At 39.3% G+C, this 18,119-nt stretch overlaps 2 protein-coding genes across 4 annotated transcripts in view; both read left to right on the forward strand.

Annotated features, from left to right (window-relative positions):
- The first annotated feature begins 313 nt into the window (after positions 1–313).
- Positions 314–9,246, forward strand: seh1l (SEH1-like (S. cerevisiae)). Of its 2 annotated transcripts, none has more exons than XM_067602440.1 (9): positions 314–540; positions 1,717–1,767; positions 2,018–2,164; positions 2,415–2,626; positions 4,525–4,623; positions 4,755–4,895; positions 5,123–5,277; positions 6,465–6,618; positions 8,554–9,246. In XM_067602440.1, exons 1-9 carry the CDS (start codon positions 430–432, stop codon positions 8,729–8,731), a joined length of 1,248 nt encoding a protein of 415 aa, XP_067458541.1. In that variant the 5' UTR covers positions 314–429; the 3' UTR covers positions 8,732–9,246. The 2 variants fall into 2 exon arrangements, with proteins under 2 accessions (XP_067458541.1, XP_067458543.1); XM_067602442.1 differs by lacking the exon at positions 8,554–9,246 and adding an exon at positions 8,095–8,335.
- A 1,003-nt stretch (positions 9,247–10,249) lies between these two features.
- cep192 (centrosomal protein 192) overlaps positions 10,250–18,119 on the forward strand; it is a 32,912-nt gene continuing 25,042 nt past the window's right edge. For both annotated transcript variants that reach the window (XM_067602434.1, XM_067602435.1), the window contains exons 1-12: positions 10,250–10,488; positions 10,986–11,229; positions 11,609–11,719; positions 12,055–12,212; positions 12,607–12,659; positions 13,218–13,359; positions 13,541–13,656; positions 13,850–13,939; positions 14,110–14,262; positions 14,474–14,624; positions 15,180–15,397; positions 17,566–17,688. In XM_067602434.1, coding sequence (XP_067458535.1) covers positions 11,057–11,229; positions 11,609–11,719; positions 12,055–12,212; positions 12,607–12,659; positions 13,218–13,359; positions 13,541–13,656; positions 13,850–13,939; positions 14,110–14,262; positions 14,474–14,624; positions 15,180–15,397; positions 17,566–17,688 — 1,488 coding nt within the window. In that variant the 5' untranslated portion in view covers positions 10,250–10,488; positions 10,986–11,056. The remainder of the gene's footprint in view (positions 10,489–10,985; positions 11,230–11,608; positions 11,720–12,054; positions 12,213–12,606; positions 12,660–13,217; positions 13,360–13,540; positions 13,657–13,849; positions 13,940–14,109; positions 14,263–14,473; positions 14,625–15,179; positions 15,398–17,565; positions 17,689–18,119) is intronic.

Consider the following 18,119-nt stretch of genomic DNA (forward strand, 5'->3'; position numbering starts at 1 on the left):
ATCCAGACCATATAAAAAAGATTATAAGATTTACTGCGATTATTGTATTTCAAAAGGTAAAAATAGCTTTTCTATCTTTGTTTTTAAGTAAGAAAGAGGAGCTTTACATGGCCATAACGTGAAATCGTGCTGTGAATTTCTAGCCAGAAGATCAGTGAAATCGCCCTTTTTTCAGTTTTCACAGATATAATAAAGGTTTCACTAATGTGAAACTGTTTTAATGAGTCCCTGGAGTTCTTAGGAAATCTAGTCCAGATTTGACAGGTGTAAGTATTAAAACTGGAGTGTGTGCGCCGCTGTGTGGTCAACAGCGGCGCACACACTCATTGCACACAGAGGACCCGCCAAACACACACAGACACACATTGAGTAGACACATGACAGGCCTACTGGCCGTTGTTGTTAACTTACCCTATCGCAGCTATAATCATGTTTGTTGCCCGTAGTATTGCAGCAGATCATAAAGATCTCATTCACGATGTGTCGTATGATTTTCACGGCCGGAGAATGGCAACCTGCTCCAGTGACCAAAGTGTGAAGGTAAGTTAACGTGAAGTATGCATCAGCTTGCTAATGTTAACGTTAGCCGCGACAGTTAGCTTGCTAACGATACCACATTTTCAAGACCCTTAGCAAACTGTTGAGGCTACTGACTCTCGTTTGCCATCAGTTGAGAAATGCAGAGAATTTGCTAAGTCTGTCTGCTAATTGCAGCTCTTCAGGACAACTTTGCCTCATTGAATTTAGCCTCACAAAAAAGGCCTAACAGTTAAAATCTTTCTATTCAGGAAGGCTTTTTCATCTTAGCTCTTATTACTATTTTCTCTCTGTTGTGTGTTCCATGTTATTAATACTGTAGCACTTTGAGTTTCACTATGAATGAAAAGTGCGGTACAAATTAAATGTATTATTAGTAGTTTGCTAGCCGACGTGCATGTAGCATACAAGCTAGATAAGCTGTGTTGTAGCACAGATATATTTCATGTAAACACTACAGTTAGCAACAGAATGCGTTTTCAATAGTTCCTCACAAAAGGATACCTGTGGGAAAGACAAACAATTGATCTAAAGTTTGTCTTCTACTCATGTCAAAGTATACAGTTTATCCTAGTCACGAATATCATTGCATGTGTTATGTTTGTAGCTTGAAGATCCCCTCTAGACATATATAAAGACAGAAATACTCTGCTTGGAACATGATGTGTGTCTGATATGGTTTTTCCACAAATGAAGTATAATTATCATGTTAAAATCCAGAATCTATGAATATGCAAATATTGTAAATTTCATTTTTATTTTTCAAAAGTTGAACTGCTGGACACAAGATATCTCCCACATAAATGTATAGTCCGTTCTCAGTGTTTGTGCACTGGAGGCTTCAAGTTTCCACATCACACTTGTGTGAGTTGGTTATTGGAGCAAGATTGGCTTCCAAACTAGTTTCAATGTCACAAATCATTCTTGTAGGTCCATCCCTTCAAATCTGATTTTCAATGAGCGCAGAGAAACTCACCACTTTCAGCAGATGAATGTGGAAACAAACTCTGCACACATACATACATCATTCTGCACAGTGAAGCTCAAACATCCAGGAACAACAAGAAGAAAAAAAAAACATATTTTTGAGTGGAGAGGGACTTTCATAAAATGTGTAACGTTACAAAGGTACTTTAGTGACAGCAACATTTATTAACATTTTGATCTTATTCCTCTCAGGTTTGGGACAAAAGTGAGAATGGAGAGTGGCACTGCACAGCCAGCTGGAAGGTAGATCACCTGCTGCTGCTTGATCAGTTCTAAAGTCAAGATTTTGCCTGTAAAATGAAATTTTATCAGCTAGTGTGCTTTGCATAACAGCAGTACAGCATTTGCATCATTTCCTTTCCTATTTATTTTGTATTCTGTGTCTTTCATGGACTCATGCATTCACTGTTATGGATACAACTTGAAATCTGATGTCTTAAACTAGTTTAGGGTTATATTGATGTTATAGACACTCTTCTCGCTCTCTCCACAGACACACAGTGGATCAGTGTGGAGAGTGACCTGGGCTCATCCAGAATTTGGGCAGGTTTTAGCTTCATGTTCCTTTGACAGAACAGCTGCTGTGTGGGAGGAGATTGTTGGAGAGTCAAATGACAAACAGAGAGGATTGAGCCACTGGGTTTGTATAAGTCTTGCATTCGTCTGTACATCTATTTCTTAATCATAGACAGCTCCTCAGTTCAGTAGCTCTGGCATGATGCAGAACTGGTGCTTTTGACTCCAGCATATTGCATCAACATGCACTTATCTTTGTTGATAAACAGCAGATGATTGTAATAAAATGACAGTCATGCTCAGGGTTGTCAGTCACTATAGTCTTCTGTTTGATTCATCATCTGACCCGAGTATTTCATATTCTTCTGTTTTAGATCAAACGAACCACACTAGTGGACAGTAGAACTTCAGTGACAGATGTGAAGTTTGCCCCTAAACACATGGGCCTAATGTTGACCACCTGCTCTGCGGATGGAGTGGTGAGGATCTACGAGGCTCCTGACGTAATGAACCTGAGTCAGTGGTCCCTGCAGCATGAGATCTCCTGCAAGCTCAGCTGCAGCTGCATCTCTTGGAATCCCTCCAGGTTAGACCAGGACTTTACTGTGTATCTAAAACTGTTGTGTCATTGAAGCGTTTTGACATTTACAACACTTCCAGATTGTACATTTATTATAAATTAGTTTTATGGTTGAAATTAAAAATTGATTTATTGGAGGTTATTGATACTTAAACTAAAATGGATGTTATTTTTATCACTTTACCTCTCTGTCAGTGAAGGCACCAGTGAGATGTGTACATTAGTGTAAACAAATCAAGCTAACTCTGTCAGCCTCACAGCCTGTCTGGTAACAGGTTCTTTAAAGATCTTAAAAAATGGCAAAACAGTAACAAACTAGATTCACCTCTTCTGATATTGAGCAAGTAACAGTTAATAGTGATTATCTCCCAGAATTCCCCCTACTTACGTAGCTTCCACTGCCTTCCAACAACCTGGTACACTCTTGCTTTCAACGTTTATAGGTGCAATATTTTTGCTTTTTTTTAGAGCACATCATAAAACTGTGCACCAAATATTCTTCAGAGCACAAACCAAAATGTAGATACTTACCTCACTTAATCAGATAGTTAGAACTATAATATTATAATGTTTTATACTACTTCTGTTCAAAAAATTCAGACCTAATATGAGAGAGATCTAAGGACAGTCAGACCCTATCTGAATAAACATGAGGATAAGTAGACCAAACAAATATAATTGTCTTATTACATAGAAAAGGTTTTATATCTGACTCGAATAATATTTAATGCCAGAAAGTGGATTACCGATCATCTGACAAACCAACAGGTCAGTTGTAGCAACCGTGTATTAATGAATCCAGTACCTGCAAGGAAACATGCATTAAGTTATTCTGTCATTAAGACAGGTGAGATATGTGACTTTAAGTCCTAGGGAAAAAAATAATCATACATGTATTGTAAAAGACCCATTCCAACCGCAATTTTAATGTAAACTTATATTTTACAGATAATTACTGCTAAAGGTTGTACGGAGACAATGGCAGGGGCAAAATATTGTACAATATGATTTACATTAAAAACAAAGAAGACTAGAAATGTATGTTTAATAATTGGTAAAACACAGAACTGTTCCAGTAGTATTTCTAAAATATTTCCTTAGCAGTTCATCAGCTGAACTGCAGAATCTGAAACCAATTTCCTTAATTACCATTTCTTGGCAATAATGAACACACAGCATTATCATGCAGCGTTCCTCTGAGTCATCTGTATGAGGTTGGCCTTAACAAGGTAACTTCATCATTGATGTGGTTTTGCTGCCTTTCAGTTGAACCTGTGCTCATTTTCACACAGCAATGAACTTGGCACACAACTGTGTTTTAAACCTTTTCATAACTGCAGCTAAGCTGGTCAGACATACAGTATTGTTTCCCTGCGATGGTTATAACACAGGAAGTGATCAGAGCTGATAGCCAGTCTGTTTGGATCCACTTGGGTATTGACACACAAACCCAAGACCTGCAACAATATGACGGCCATATAATAATATTCCTGGCCAGACACTATACTTTGTATAACGTTTTGTTCAGTGGCGGACAGTATTTGGTGTAGAACATATTGGAAGGGTGGGAAATAAACACACTTTCTGGTAAATTCCCGCAATGACTGGTAACTTTGCCTCATTAGCAAATTTTGCAGGGTAGCAGACAGTTTAGATTTCAATCAGTTATCTTTAGTTTAAAAAATAAAAAAAGAAAACTCTTGGTCAAAAATGTTACATGAACTACTTTGTGCAGTGTCAAACATTCTGGCAGTCTTGTGTTAAAGTCAAGACATACTGTAACTTGACTTACTGACCTTTTAAAATGCAAGGTTTTCTGCTACTCTACTTTAGAAGTCTGAACTGTGACCTTCCACAGCAGAGTATGTGTCAGTTAAATTTTGTGTTGTTTCCCCATCAACCAGCTCTCGTGCCCACCCACCAATGTTTGCAGTGGGGAGTGACGACAGCAACGTAACGTACGGTGGGAAAGTCCAGATCTATGAGTACAATGAAAACACAAGGTAGGTTTTCCTTCAGTGTTGTGTATGCCACTCTTTCATAAATACACCAATAATTCAAAAAGAAAACATACCTAATTATGTTGTGAGAACTTTTTAGTAATTTTGATTTATTTTTTCACCAATGTTGAAAGGAAATATGCTAAAGCAGAGACCTTGATGACCGTCACAGATGCTGTACATGACATTGCATTTGCTCCAAACCTGGGAAGATCATTCCACGTCCTCGCCATCGCAACAAAAGACGTCAGAATCTTTAAGCTTGTTCCTATGAGGTGACTGATTCTGATTTTTTTTCTCAGTATTTTCAAAGATGTCATGAGGGATTCAAAGTACACAAAGGGATAAGGATTAGTGTAGTCACTGGAATCCTTCATCTCACATATCAGTGAATTCATACATATTTCATACATGTTAGCGCTGCTGCTGCTTTTAAACAGTAAAAAGTGACAGAACTGAAAACATAGCTCTACAAAAATTGATTTTCTATGTCTTGATCCAGAAAGGAGAGCACATCTACAGGACCCACCAAGTTTGAGGTGCAGATTGTGGCTCAGTTTGACAACCATAACTCCCAGGTGTGGCGTGTGAGCTGGAACATCACCAGCACCCTGCTGGCCTCATCTGGGGATGATGGCTGTGTGCGCCTCTGGAAAGGTGGGAGTCTATTTTTAGCTACTGTTGATGACTGCTCATTTGTCTACCATTTAATTTTACTGACAGCTACACTGAGCTAACAAAGCTGTGTTTGTATAACGTGTTTTAAATGTTAGTTTGACAAATGCTCAGTAAACAGAAATAAATGAGCCATTGTTATTAGCCAGTTGATGAATGATGAATCAGGGGTCTAATTTCAGAGGGTAAAGATCGGTTCTCACCATTGCCAGAAAAGCTGTCACCGCACCCTGTAAGGCTCTTCTTTTGTTGACTGTGTGTAGTGTTACAGGCACCCATTGCATCTATGTAGTGATGTGCTGCAGTGACGTTGTAATCAGTCGATTGGTGTAGTTTTGCTTCATTGATGTCGCCTTTCAGGCACAAATGATGTAAAGCTACTCAAATTAATAAAATTCACAGGTTGATTTTGATTGCTGTAATCCTGGTTGTCAGGTAGATGCGGTTGTGACGTGTTCTGGTTGTGTCATGTCTACATCTTGGTTCAAACGTCCACTGGAAGTATATAAAAAGTGTTCTCGGCAACCAAATTTCCTATTTCTGGCTTTTTGTTTTTTTTAAGAAGCATATTGAAAACAGGTTTGCAAGTCATTCATTAACAATGTGGTAACTGATACTTTCACGTCTTACATATCCTGTATCTGAGTTTCATGTATAGTGCATATAGTGCATAGTGAATAGTGCATAATAGCAGGAGGAAAACCGCAGCATTCTGTCTCTGTCTCCGCAGACTTACAAGGAAGAGTGTCATAAACAAACATGAGAAACTCTTTACTGACTTTGTCTTTATGTACATATGGCAAAACTAATGAAATGCGTCATTAAATATTAAAATCAATCAATTGTTAATAAGATTAGGCATTTATATAAATTACCAAGGGAATTTCATGCTTAAGAGACGTGTGCTGATCCGGGAAAAATAAAAGCATCATGTAAACAAAGCAAACTAACAAAGTAGCCACAAACAACATGCTCTAGTCACATCTGGTGGACATTTGGGGGCATTACACTTTTTCACTTGTTACATGGCAAATGTGAAGGAAAAAACTGAGATAGAGAAACATGGACAGAAACTTTTGCTCAGGTGTACAGAGGATTATTGAACTTGTGTTACTGGAGTCATGTTACAAGCAGCGTGAGCACTGATTTTTAACTGTGTCCCTCCACAGCTAACTACATGGACAACTGGAAGTGCACAGGCATCCTGAAGGGAGATGGCAGCCCACTGACCGGTTCATCTGGTCAGCCTACAGCCATGAGCACGGTGGTGGGCTCCTCCCTTCAGACCTCCCAGAATGCCCTGAATGGGATGTCTGCAGGAAGGTAGGTGGTGCAGTGCATCTGACGCCACTCACCCAGCCTGACCTGTGCCAGTCAGAACTGACTACTCACTATGCCTCACACTGACTGGGACTGCAGCTGCTCACTGACAAACTCCCAGGCCCAAACTGATCCCAATGCTGCACTCATGCAAAGAGCTTGGCTTCTGGCTTCCAGCATACAGGTTGTTGGCATCAAGCCTGTGGAGCCGGATGTGTTGCATTGTGGTTTGTTTTTGGTTGTTTTTTTTTTTGGATTCTTGATTTGTACTGATGCTTGTAATAGGAGTGGTTTCATGTTTCCACTTTGCAATGTCAGTGTTAGGGTTAACTATTTTCTTGGTATATAAACCTGTTTGTATAAATTTGACATGTGGTTATTATTGCAAATGATAAAACTATTTTGGGATAGGAAGCAGAACCATTGTGTAGTTAGATAACTTAATTTTGTTAATATTGATAAATTTGATAGCTGCCATCTTCAACATCCAACGTCTTTGGGACCATTTCCATTTCAAGATGAGCAATCAAATCAAAGCTCAGTCTTTTTCTTGATAAATTCTCTCATTTCACTTTTCAATTTGAATGTATCCATAAACAAGTATTGCCAAACTCTTTGCTGAGCCGGAGGACCGCTTGAATGAACCTTATTAACCAACTGTAATAACATCAGAAAATAGTGTGAACATACAGTATGGGTATGAATACAGCCATTGACGTGTGTGACTTTGAAGCAAGACTATGTAACTTAACTTTTGAAAGTAGAGATAACACATTCTTCTTTTTAAAAATGAAATGTTGAACTCATTTGCAATAAAATGCACCCCTACTCAATTCAGTACACTCAGGGCTTTTGTTGCTCCAGCCTCAGTGATATGACCAGAAGCATATGGAGGCTGATGTTAGAAAACTTTAGGTAGACATTGCTGTGTAAAGGAGATTATTGAGTGAGCTTCTCTAATTATACAATGTTTTAGCATTTAATATTATCCTGTAATTGTCACTTATAGCAACAGTGCCCGCTTTGAAGCAAAAGCAACATGGACTCACTCTAAAATTTGGATTATAAATGAGAAGATTTGATGTTATGTGGAGCAGGAATTAAAATTGCCAGTAAACAAATGGTGTTTAAGCCAACACTGGTTATGTTTTGATATGTGGCTGTATTTATGTTCAACTTAATAACCTGTGAACCTCTGAACTTACAGTAATAACCATGCCTCTGTCTTTACCTTCCTTGTGGTTTTTGACTTAACTCTGGAGTCACTCCTAACCTGAGTAACATAAGAACTGTGCACTGTGTGTTATTGAATAACAAATCAAATATTAATTTTGCAACCAAAAATTAAATGTCTATTATACAGTTTGTAAAATGACTTTGCATTCAGTTTTTCTTGCATTCCAATCACATGTTGACAAAACTGAGTGTGTTATGGGGTTTGTTGCAGTAATGTGGTATTGTACTGCTTGTTGCATGCAGGATTGGCAAGAGAGCTCCCTTTGTCCCTCCCCTGCGGCAGCTGACCTCTCCAAAGATATACCAGCATCCTGCGTATTACTAATGTCTCCTCTGCATCAGCTACTATTTGCCCTTGTGTTAATGCAGTATGGGTGACATCACTCATGGATGAATACTTTGGTATTACTGGTTGAGGGCTACATTTTGTTTTGGTTCTACTAACTTTTCTTTGACAGTGGCTCACGGTCTTGGCATTACACATCCACCTTTTTAAAAAAAAACAACAAACTTCTCTGTCTGCCATTCTCATCTCCCTCTTTTATTCCTAAAGCCTTCATGCATCCTTTCCTTTGCTCTCCTTTTTAATTTCTCATTTTCTACTTCCCTTTATGTGTTTCCCCTCTGTATTCCAATGTTGTCGTCCCCCTCCCCATCTGTGTATTTGTCGTCTTCGTCTTCTCCCATCTCTTGTTGCTTCAGGTATTTCTTTCCACCTCTGGATCTTCCCAGAGCGGGGAGCAGATATGGTCACCTGCTGCCTCCCTCCTCCCTCATAGATTACTGTGATGCTGAGCCCGTTCAGCCTCAGCAACAAGCTCAACCCTACAGATACTTCTCTAGAGCACTTGTGCCCTTACCTGAGGCTGAAGGGCAGTAGTTGTTGGGTATTTTAGCTGAAATAAGCAGGGATAGAGTATGGGGATGGGCTACACAGCTGCCATTAATTTCTAATAAAGAACTGTTGTTCATTTTTTTTTCTGTGCATAAATTATAAAAGGTTTTGGAAGCTGTCATGAAGACTTTGTAAAATTTGTATTATATAGCCAGAACAGCCTTTTTAGATGCGCAATTAATAAAGGGATTTTGATAACCATTTTCTAAGAACATTTCCCATATTTAGCTTTGTGTACCAGTGGTTTTTAATTTCAAGGAATGTACAATAAAAAGCACATTTCATGTAGTCATTTGCTTGTTGGGGTCATGTCATGCAGTCAATGTTAGCTGGTCAGTCAGTAAAAAAAAAATGGTGATACAATGTAGTTTTCTGTTGCACACTGACAACCTGAACCATCAGCACCTGAAAAGGAAATGTTTGTAATTACTCAGCGTTTATTGAGGAACAAAACTGGACATGGTGGAAGTCAGAATAAACACCACAGGATATTAAAAGAACGTTATGTTTGACTATTTTTTTCTGTACATGCACACCCCTATGATGGCATTCATTCACGAGTGACTGACTTCCATGTGAAACAGTATAGCACATGGAAATATCACATGATTCATCATCATGCAGCTCTCTTGCTGGAAATGGATCCATGGGTGAGAAAACTGTATCTTTTAAACTTTATGAATGATATTTTAGCTATTTTAAGCTTGCATCATTGTCTAGAGACTCATCTGGAGGGAGCCTCCTTTATGAAGCTGAAAAACCTGGTACAGCTCTGTTCACATGAGTCCATGTTGGAGACGTTTGCCCCCTCAAGTGTCATCTCTACCAGTTCCACAGCTCTTTGTGTCTGACGCTCATCCCTGAAGGTAGATACAGTACAAGATATTTCCCTGTGGGAATCAGTTCAGGCTATGTGTGAATATGAGGCAGTTTTACTCTAACATAAGGGGTGTCATTTGTTTTGATAGAGGATAAAATTTCATTTCATGGCTCACCCAGATGACTGTCAAAAACTGGAATGCATGGGATGGCAGCTCTCTCAGCAGGCAGCTGTCTGCTAACAGAGGCATTCTTGCAGCTGCTTGGCACAACACATGATACAATAAACTCCCTACTTGGTTAGAACTATCATACTGTACGTCTCAGTTTTATCTGTGGTAGAATTAAGTTTACTCGTAGCTTGTTTAAAATAACTATTCTAAGTGCTTAATTCTTTAAGTGTCCATTTTTTTTATTCTTGATTAAACAAATTATGTTTTATTATGTTTTTTTTTTTGTTTTTTTTTTAAATTTTTTATCAGATACATTACAGCTGTCTCAGCATCTCCTTTCTTTCATCCAGGATAGACACCCCATTGATACCTCAATTAGCTATTTTCCAAACTGTCCCAAGTGTGTCCAAACCCAACAAATGACACGAATTTCATCCTATCATGTTTAGTAATTTCCTCCCTCTCAGTTTAGTTGTCCAATCAAAGTGTTCTTAAGTTTGTTAAGTCCCGCCCTCATGAGATGACGCTGTGGCGGGCTTCCTGTAGCGTCTGGGCGCTGTTTGGTCCTCCGAGGTGTTGCACAGTTTGTTTAGTATGTTTGATTTTAAGCTATAATGAAACTGTCAAGTGCTGGGAAAGTTAATTATGGAGCTTAACTAGAACTTGCAACGTATCTGCACCAGTGAATAAAGACGAAACTCGAGTCGGAGAGGAACCGTTGTGTGTCGGCCCGCTTCTGGAGTATTGAATGTGAGTGAGTTGAGCTCCAACTAACGTTTACGTTATGATTTGATTCTCCACTTGATAAAATGTCTTGAAGAAGTGGATCTTTCCTTAATCTAAGGAAGCGTGTTTAATGAGTTAGTTAGTTAACTTGCTATCTGTAAGTCGTCCCTCTAACTTGAACGAATATAGTGGAGGAACTGAAATTTGGAGCCTGCTGACAAAACACACTTTTTTGTCTTGTTTTTAGCGTGTAAGTTAGCTTGCGTTAAGAGCTAACCCGGCGTATTTAGGTAGTTAGCTGTTAATTGCTTTCAATTAATTTGGTAGATAGGCCAAATGTTACAGCTGCGAAACAACATACATGAAAATATTTACTGATACTTTCAAATAACTACCTTTTCCCTTGGTTTTCGTTTCACGATTGTAAGGTGACACAATTCTCACATGGTACCACCGTTGTGCTCTGTATTTTGCCAAGTTATCGGTTGCGTTGTCCCGTTTATTTCTATTTCTACCCCCAGGCGTTACAGATGGTCTTCACCTGAGCTGACGCCAAGCCACATTTGGCTGTCACCCTGCACAATTCAAAGAAATGGCAGACAGTTTTTACAAGTTGGAGGATGAAGCCTTCCCCAGTTTCCTCTGCAAGTCTCTGGACAGCACCAGTGGCCGTGCCACACTGGCAAATGTGACTTTGGGGTCAGGCCCAGGACTGCCAGTGGCTGCCTCTACAGTGGCTAAAAATAGACCCGGGTCTGACAACAGGTGGGAGCCGATTGGGACAGATGTGACTTGTAGAAACACTTTCATGCACCATCCTTTGAATCATCACAAAGTCTATTTGACTAGTGTGAGACCTAATACTGAAACGATTCTAATTCCTGTTTTGCAGTGTTTGTGCTATTAGCAGCAGCAGTAATACATTATGACAAAACGTTTAGACATGCCTGCCAAATATAAACTGCCCTAGCCCTTTGTTGTCCTTCAAATTTCCTTAAAAAGTAACAGGAACAGGGCTGAGGGATGCTCATAATGAGTCAATATTCAGCTGCTAATTTTGATTCTGGGGCATGATACAGAGCTTCCTAGTCTCTTAACAACCAGTTGTTTTGTGAAAGCCATATCATGTGCTCATGTCTGACAGAGGGGATCCGGTTGAGGCCTCATATCTGGAGGGCAGAGAGCTGCATCAGGCCAACTTACAATCATCTGTTGGAGAACAGCCCAAGTTTTCCCTCAACTTCAAAGATGACTTGTGAGTACATATATACACATAGTTCACTGTACTGTTGATTTATGTTGGTCAGTGTTGTCTCTGGTCTGCAAAAACATTTTCTAGTTCCTGGAATGAGAATATAATGGCTGATTGTTCTCTGTAACAGCCGTACTTTCATTTATGCGTATGACTTAAAGAGGACTTGTGTTTGGATGACTGAAAGATATACAGACTGTCACCTAAAGCCCCATGCTAAACAAATGCCATCTAAATGTATCTATAATCAGTCAACACATGTGAATATTCATAATTGTGCTTGAAATTTACTGTTGCACCTTTTTCCCATGTTTTTTTTAATGTTTTACTTACATTAGGGACAGTGCAGATGACTTCATTGCAGCCCACCGTCTATCAGACATGCTGGTGAAGATTAATCTGGAAGAGAGTGCATCCAGAAACCAAGGCGCCCTGCCGGGGCTTCCTCCCACACACACAGGCTCTGTCCTCGGTCGGCCCACAGAACTTGGAACAGGTAAAAAGCTCCTTGTCACTGCCGAAAGAAAACCATGTATCTCCAAAATGTCAGCCATTCATAAGTTAAGAAAAACAGCCCTGTTTTCAGCTTTGACTCCAGTGGGGTTGTTTATGGTTTGTTTTGCTTGAGAAGTAGGATCATTTTTTTCAACCCATAAAGGAACATCTTCAGATCATCTAAGGAATCACCCAAGTTTGGACATACAGGGTTTTTCTTTGGACAGCGATGTTCACCTGATACATCAGTGTGGAACACTTGATATTTGTGCTTTCTGAAGTGGACACAAATTAATTTCTCATATCAGAAATGTATACTTTTCCAATTTTATTTTACAGTAAAAGCTTTTGGATAATGCTAATGGGGATGTTTTTCCTTTTTCCTCCTTCTACAGATCTGTCAACAGGGCTCCTCACATTTGGACATAGAGATAGTACAGATGCAAAGGTAGGTACCAATTTTGGAGGCTTTTTCATATAGGTTGAGCAGTTGGCAGTTGTATTTTAATGATTGTTCTTATGTAGGAGTTTATACTAGTCCTGACCATCTGCATTGTTGTTTCATCAGTGTATTAAATGAGCTTTGATGCTTTTTATACAGTCCCTGCATTATTATTTTTCTTTCTAAAAGTTGTCATGTAGGTAAGCATATGAAGTTATCATTCAAAAAATGTAGTCCCTTGTCTGACTTTCATGTGTGTGACAAAAATTAATGCATATTGACCCCTTTTTTAGACTTCACACACTTGAACCCCTGTATTTGATTTAAATCCTAATTATCTGTCTTAATAGTTTAGCGTCCTTCACAATTTTCTTTATATATTTTTCATTTTAAAATCTAAAGCTTTCTTCCTAGCTCTTTACACTTTACTCTTGTAAAGAAGTGAGGAAAAATGTTGTGAAATGTGAAATATGAAATATATTAATAAAGGCTGTAGAATTTTCATGCAAAGCTGCCTTTTTATCTTCGACAAAATTGACCTCCTCTCATGGGCAATCCATACAGGTCCAGTCACTGCCAGCTACAGCTGAGGAAGATAATGTGCAGAGTGAGGGAGTGGACAGTGACCATTTCAGTGGCAGTAACTCAAGCTTTTTGGCAAATGAGAAGCTCATGTCTGTGGAAAGCATGAACAGTGACATCACAGGTATGACCTTCATCCCCCAGTCCCTGAATTACATTCCTCATCCTGCAGCGCTCACTGTTACATGCTGTATACTTGATACATTATTGATATTTTGATCGAACAGAATCTGAGGGCTGAGATGTTGTTAATGATGAGTCATGCACACATGCTCGGCTTAAACATGAATGTGTCTGATCACCAGATGATGACATTGATTTGAACAACCTGCCTGATGACGAGCTGGAGCTTTACTTCAATAAACTGGTTCCTCCTGCCATGCAGAGAGGCAGAGTGGAGGGCCAGGAGATCCCTGCAACAGTAAGACTCTTCTCCCATTTGGGATAAAATCAGCACTTTTCATTCACTTTTTAATGACTTGTCCTCTTCCTCTTTACCAGCACTGTTAAGCTACTGTTCAAAAGCAAACAATTTGTGTTAAAGTAACATAACAATTTCTTCACTCAATCTCTTTGTCTCAGAGTCCTTGTTTAATATATTGCATCTTTCATAGGGACTGCCTGGTGCTTCTGATGACCTATCAAACCCGAGTTCTACAGAGCCTGAACAGTACAGACACCAGTTCCTTGATGACTATGATCAGGTGAGCACAAATACGCCTCCTAACTGTTTTGTGCTCATGTGATGGTTTTAATTCATATGAATAAAATTGTAAAAATGAGCTTTCTGCTTTAAAATACAGTTTAGTTTCATAAATATGACCGAGGAGGGGGTTTGTAATGTCTAATGCTGTCTTGTGTGTCGTTACCTCAGGAGGACTTCCAGATGCCTGATGTGCGTCTGGCTGCTACAGGTATGGACTCCTGTCCTGCCAGTGATGAGGACACTGAGGATGAGCTGGAGTCGGCCAGAAGGAACAGCAATGCTACCAGGACACGGCTGCTGCCGAGCACCTCCCGACAGCTGGTCAGTTCACAGCATATTGTTATCAGATATTGAATATCTATCAGCCTCAAAAATCCTGCATTGGTTGGACTCCAGCTCTAACTTTTAGATATTACAAATGCATGCTATGCGTGTCTCTTTTTTTTTTATGAAGAAGAAACGTTTTTATCAAAATGTCCTGTAAAACACATTTTTGCTTTGGGATGTGTGTGTATATTTCATGTTGGTACAGGTTGGAGAGAGTAATCGTCCCAGTTTCAGGCCGGGTTTAGAGGGAGGCAGTTCTGATGACGAGTCTTCCAGCGGCCGTGGAGGTCCATCTCTGTCTGGGATCGAACACAGACGATCTGCTGAGGGACAAGTCATCAACCCTCCTGTGACAGGTTTAATATCCAGCTTTAAAATCTGTCTGATTCATTTCTTTTTTTCTTTTAGGCTCTGTGGCTGGTGGCTTCTTTTTTTTTTTTTTTTTTTTTTTTTTTTTAGTAAAACATGGATTTTTCTTTTTTTTTTTTCTTTTTTTTTAAAGTATCTCTTTCTTTGTTTTGATTTATCTACCTTTCTAAAAATAAGTTCTTTCATAAATCTGTCAACAATTATAAATGTTAGTTTAAATCAGTTTGGGTTTCTGATAATGTTTGGTATCAATAATGTAAAGCCATTTGCTCTTCTATTCTTTTTTTAAACTTTATCCAGCAGGAAATTATTTCAGGAGAAATTTGTTTTGTGAATATATGCACCCACAGTTGCAGTTACTGCAGTGACATGTATTGACACATTCTCCATTTTTTTTTTTTTGGTGCTTGGCACTGAGCTACTTTCTTCAGATAAATGTCCGCCAGCCAGTTCAAACTTTAGCGATCTCATTGCACACCGTCTCCTCGAACCTTCAGGTGACTGCTTGTTTTTTGTGTGTGTGTGTCAATATGTAACACCAGGGGATGGAGGAGGTGGAGATGGGAGCAGTGGGAGTGAGGAAAGCGGAAATGATGGGGGAGTTTCAACCATCCCTCTTCCAACGACTAACATCCAGACCACCTATGATGCCCTGCGTGGGCTGGGGATTGTGGGTAGCAGTGCTGTTGGTGGAGATGAGGACGCTGATCTGAACAGTCTGACAGGACATGGAAGGAACGGCCTTTCCAGACATACTGAGGTAAGAATGAGTTTAGTCAGCATTTTAGCGCCAATTATTTCTAAATTGTGGTTAATTCATCAAACAAGGAATATTTGAATTACTACTTACATTAACGTTTCCCTTTTTAAAAAGGGGGGATTTTAAACTTTACTTTTATTTATTTATATATTTTTCTATCCTGTTCTTCCCCATCTTTACTATATACAGTCTGTGTTTCATCAACACTTTAAAGGCCCTGCACATTCATGGTAAACCCATCTATCCATTTACTGCTGCTTAACTGGTCACACAGATCATTTTGTTTATTGTGTGTGATAAGGCTTCTTCTGTTGACTGTGTTGCACATGTTGAGGTGGGTTTATAGTTCTGTATTATGGAATTATGGTGTAGCCACAGAGCCTACGTGAGTAGCTGCCGAAGCTATGTTGTAGCTGACATGCATCTCCTCAAAAATGTAATTATATGTTGGGGCTACAGAGATGCCACATGGAGTCTGCAAGAACTGTGATTGGTCAGTTTTAGGCTGCTTGTGTTTTCTCCTACAAGCTTCTGATTGTTGATTGTGAAGACATGAAGCAAGTTGAAGAAAGGCTCCGTAATCTGCACCTCCTCAGAAACACACATCAAGCCAAGTAGAGCTGCAGCAATTACCAACTATTAAATTAATCAGCAGTTATTTTTATAATTGATTAATCGTTTTGAGTCATTTCAAGAATGTCCAAATTCTCTGATTTCAGCTTTTCAAATGTGAATATTTTCTGATTTTAATAGTATTCTATGATAGTAAACTGAATATCTTTGGGTTGTGGACAAAACAAGACATTTGAAGATGTCACCTTGGGTTCTGGGAAACAGTGATGGACATTTTTCACATTTTATGGACAACTAATTGATTAATTGAGAAACTATTCAACAGATTAATTTATAATGAAAATAAGTGTTAGTTGCAGCCTTAGAGCCCAGTCCTCTCCTCTGCAAACCTTCTGCTCACTGCAATCTGCGCTCTCCATCACAGTGAATGAATGAACGTAAACACGGCAATTGGACGAAATAGGCTCATGTTCAGTATGGGACAAGTGGGGCACTTAAGGGAATCCTGTGAAAAAACGATACTGCCTCATTGCATACGATACATAGTGTTGTGATTCATGGATAAGGTGGTGCCTCAGTGGGTAAGTGGTGGGTAGCCTAAGGGTGGGACAAATTACACCTTTATCACTACTATTGTATTGCGGTATAGATTAAGTCCCCTGAGGCAAATTTGTGATATTGGACTCTTCAAAAAAAAATGACTGATGGTACTCTTACTCTGACTCTGAATGATAAAAATGATACTCTGAACCTGGTGACCTCATCCAACATAGCCATTTCAACTTCAGCCTGAGCAGATGTCTAATTAGCCATAACTGAAAACATCTGCGTGGGTATTCAGGGCTGTTAAACTCATTAAGATCATTAGATACACCTGTTCATCAAAATATCAAATATCTGCTGTTTATTCTTGCTATTTTTGAGATTTCACACAAACTTGTTCTCTTTTCTTTTCACAATGTATTTATGTTACCGGTATTCTGTATCACATTTTACTATAATATACAGTGCTGTGCAAAAGTTTTAGGAATTAAAAGTAAAGTTAGGATGCTTTCAAAAATAATGCCATGAATGGTTTTTAATTATCAGTTAATTGTCATACAAAGTTCAGTGAACAGAGCAGCTTTGCCTTTAAAACAGCAGCAGTTCTCCTCGATACACCTGCACACAATTTTTCAGGTATTTGGCAGGTCGGTTGTTCCTGCATCTTGGAGAAGTTGCCACAGTTGTTCTGTGGATTTAGGCGTCTCAGCTGCTTCTGCCTCTTCATGATAATCCCAGACTGACTCTATGATGTTGAGATCAGGGGTCTGTGGGGACCAGACCATCTGTTGCAGGACTCCTTGTTCTTCTTATTGGTGAAGATCGTTCTTTATGACTCTGGCTGGATGTTTGGGCTCGTTGTCATGCTGCAGAACACATTTGGGACCAATCAGATGCCTCCCTGATGGTGTTGCATAATGGATAAATATCTAAAGTTCCTAAAATTTTATCCCCTTTTCACTCCCTTTCTCTCACTATATGATAATGAGGTCTATGTGCTAAGCATTGATAGAATAAGAGCAGCTTCAGGAGTTTCTGTGTGTGTTTTGCAGATGGGTGACCGTGTGGGTCCTGTTGGAACAGGGGAGGCCAGCTCCTCTATGGGGGCATCAGGGGGAACTCAGAGGCTTTCTCCTGTCAACTGGAGCATGGTCCTGGACCGACAGGAGGCACTGGTGAGCACAGCACATATGCAGATACAGACAAGTGTTGGAATGACCCACTGGTGGGCATTTCAACCAAGCTTTACCCTCTGTTTTTTTATAATGTAGTATACACGTGCTGCATGTAACACTGTTAAGTGCATTATATTATATTGCTTTATCTTTCACAGTGAATTTAAATTGCAGTGGAGCAGTTAAGTTTAGTATGAAACACTTGGTTGTTGTAAACAGTTTGAAGTTGGCTTAAATACTCAAAAGGTAGATTTTGGGTATAATATCACACTCATAAAACACATAAACATAAAATATAAATCTTAACTGAAAGGCTTTACCAATGATTTTCCTATGTCCATGTTATTGTCAAAAATATCCATTTTAAAACTCTGTTGTGGGTCAGCAACAGACCTCTGTCACATGTCAGTTGAGTAACTGCAGCTGACTTA

The sequence above is a fragment of the Thunnus thynnus genome, chromosome 10 (assembly GCF_963924715.1).
Source record: "Thunnus thynnus chromosome 10, fThuThy2.1, whole genome shotgun sequence".
NCBI classification, from domain to species: Eukaryota; Metazoa; Chordata; class Actinopteri; order Scombriformes; family Scombridae; genus Thunnus; species Thunnus thynnus.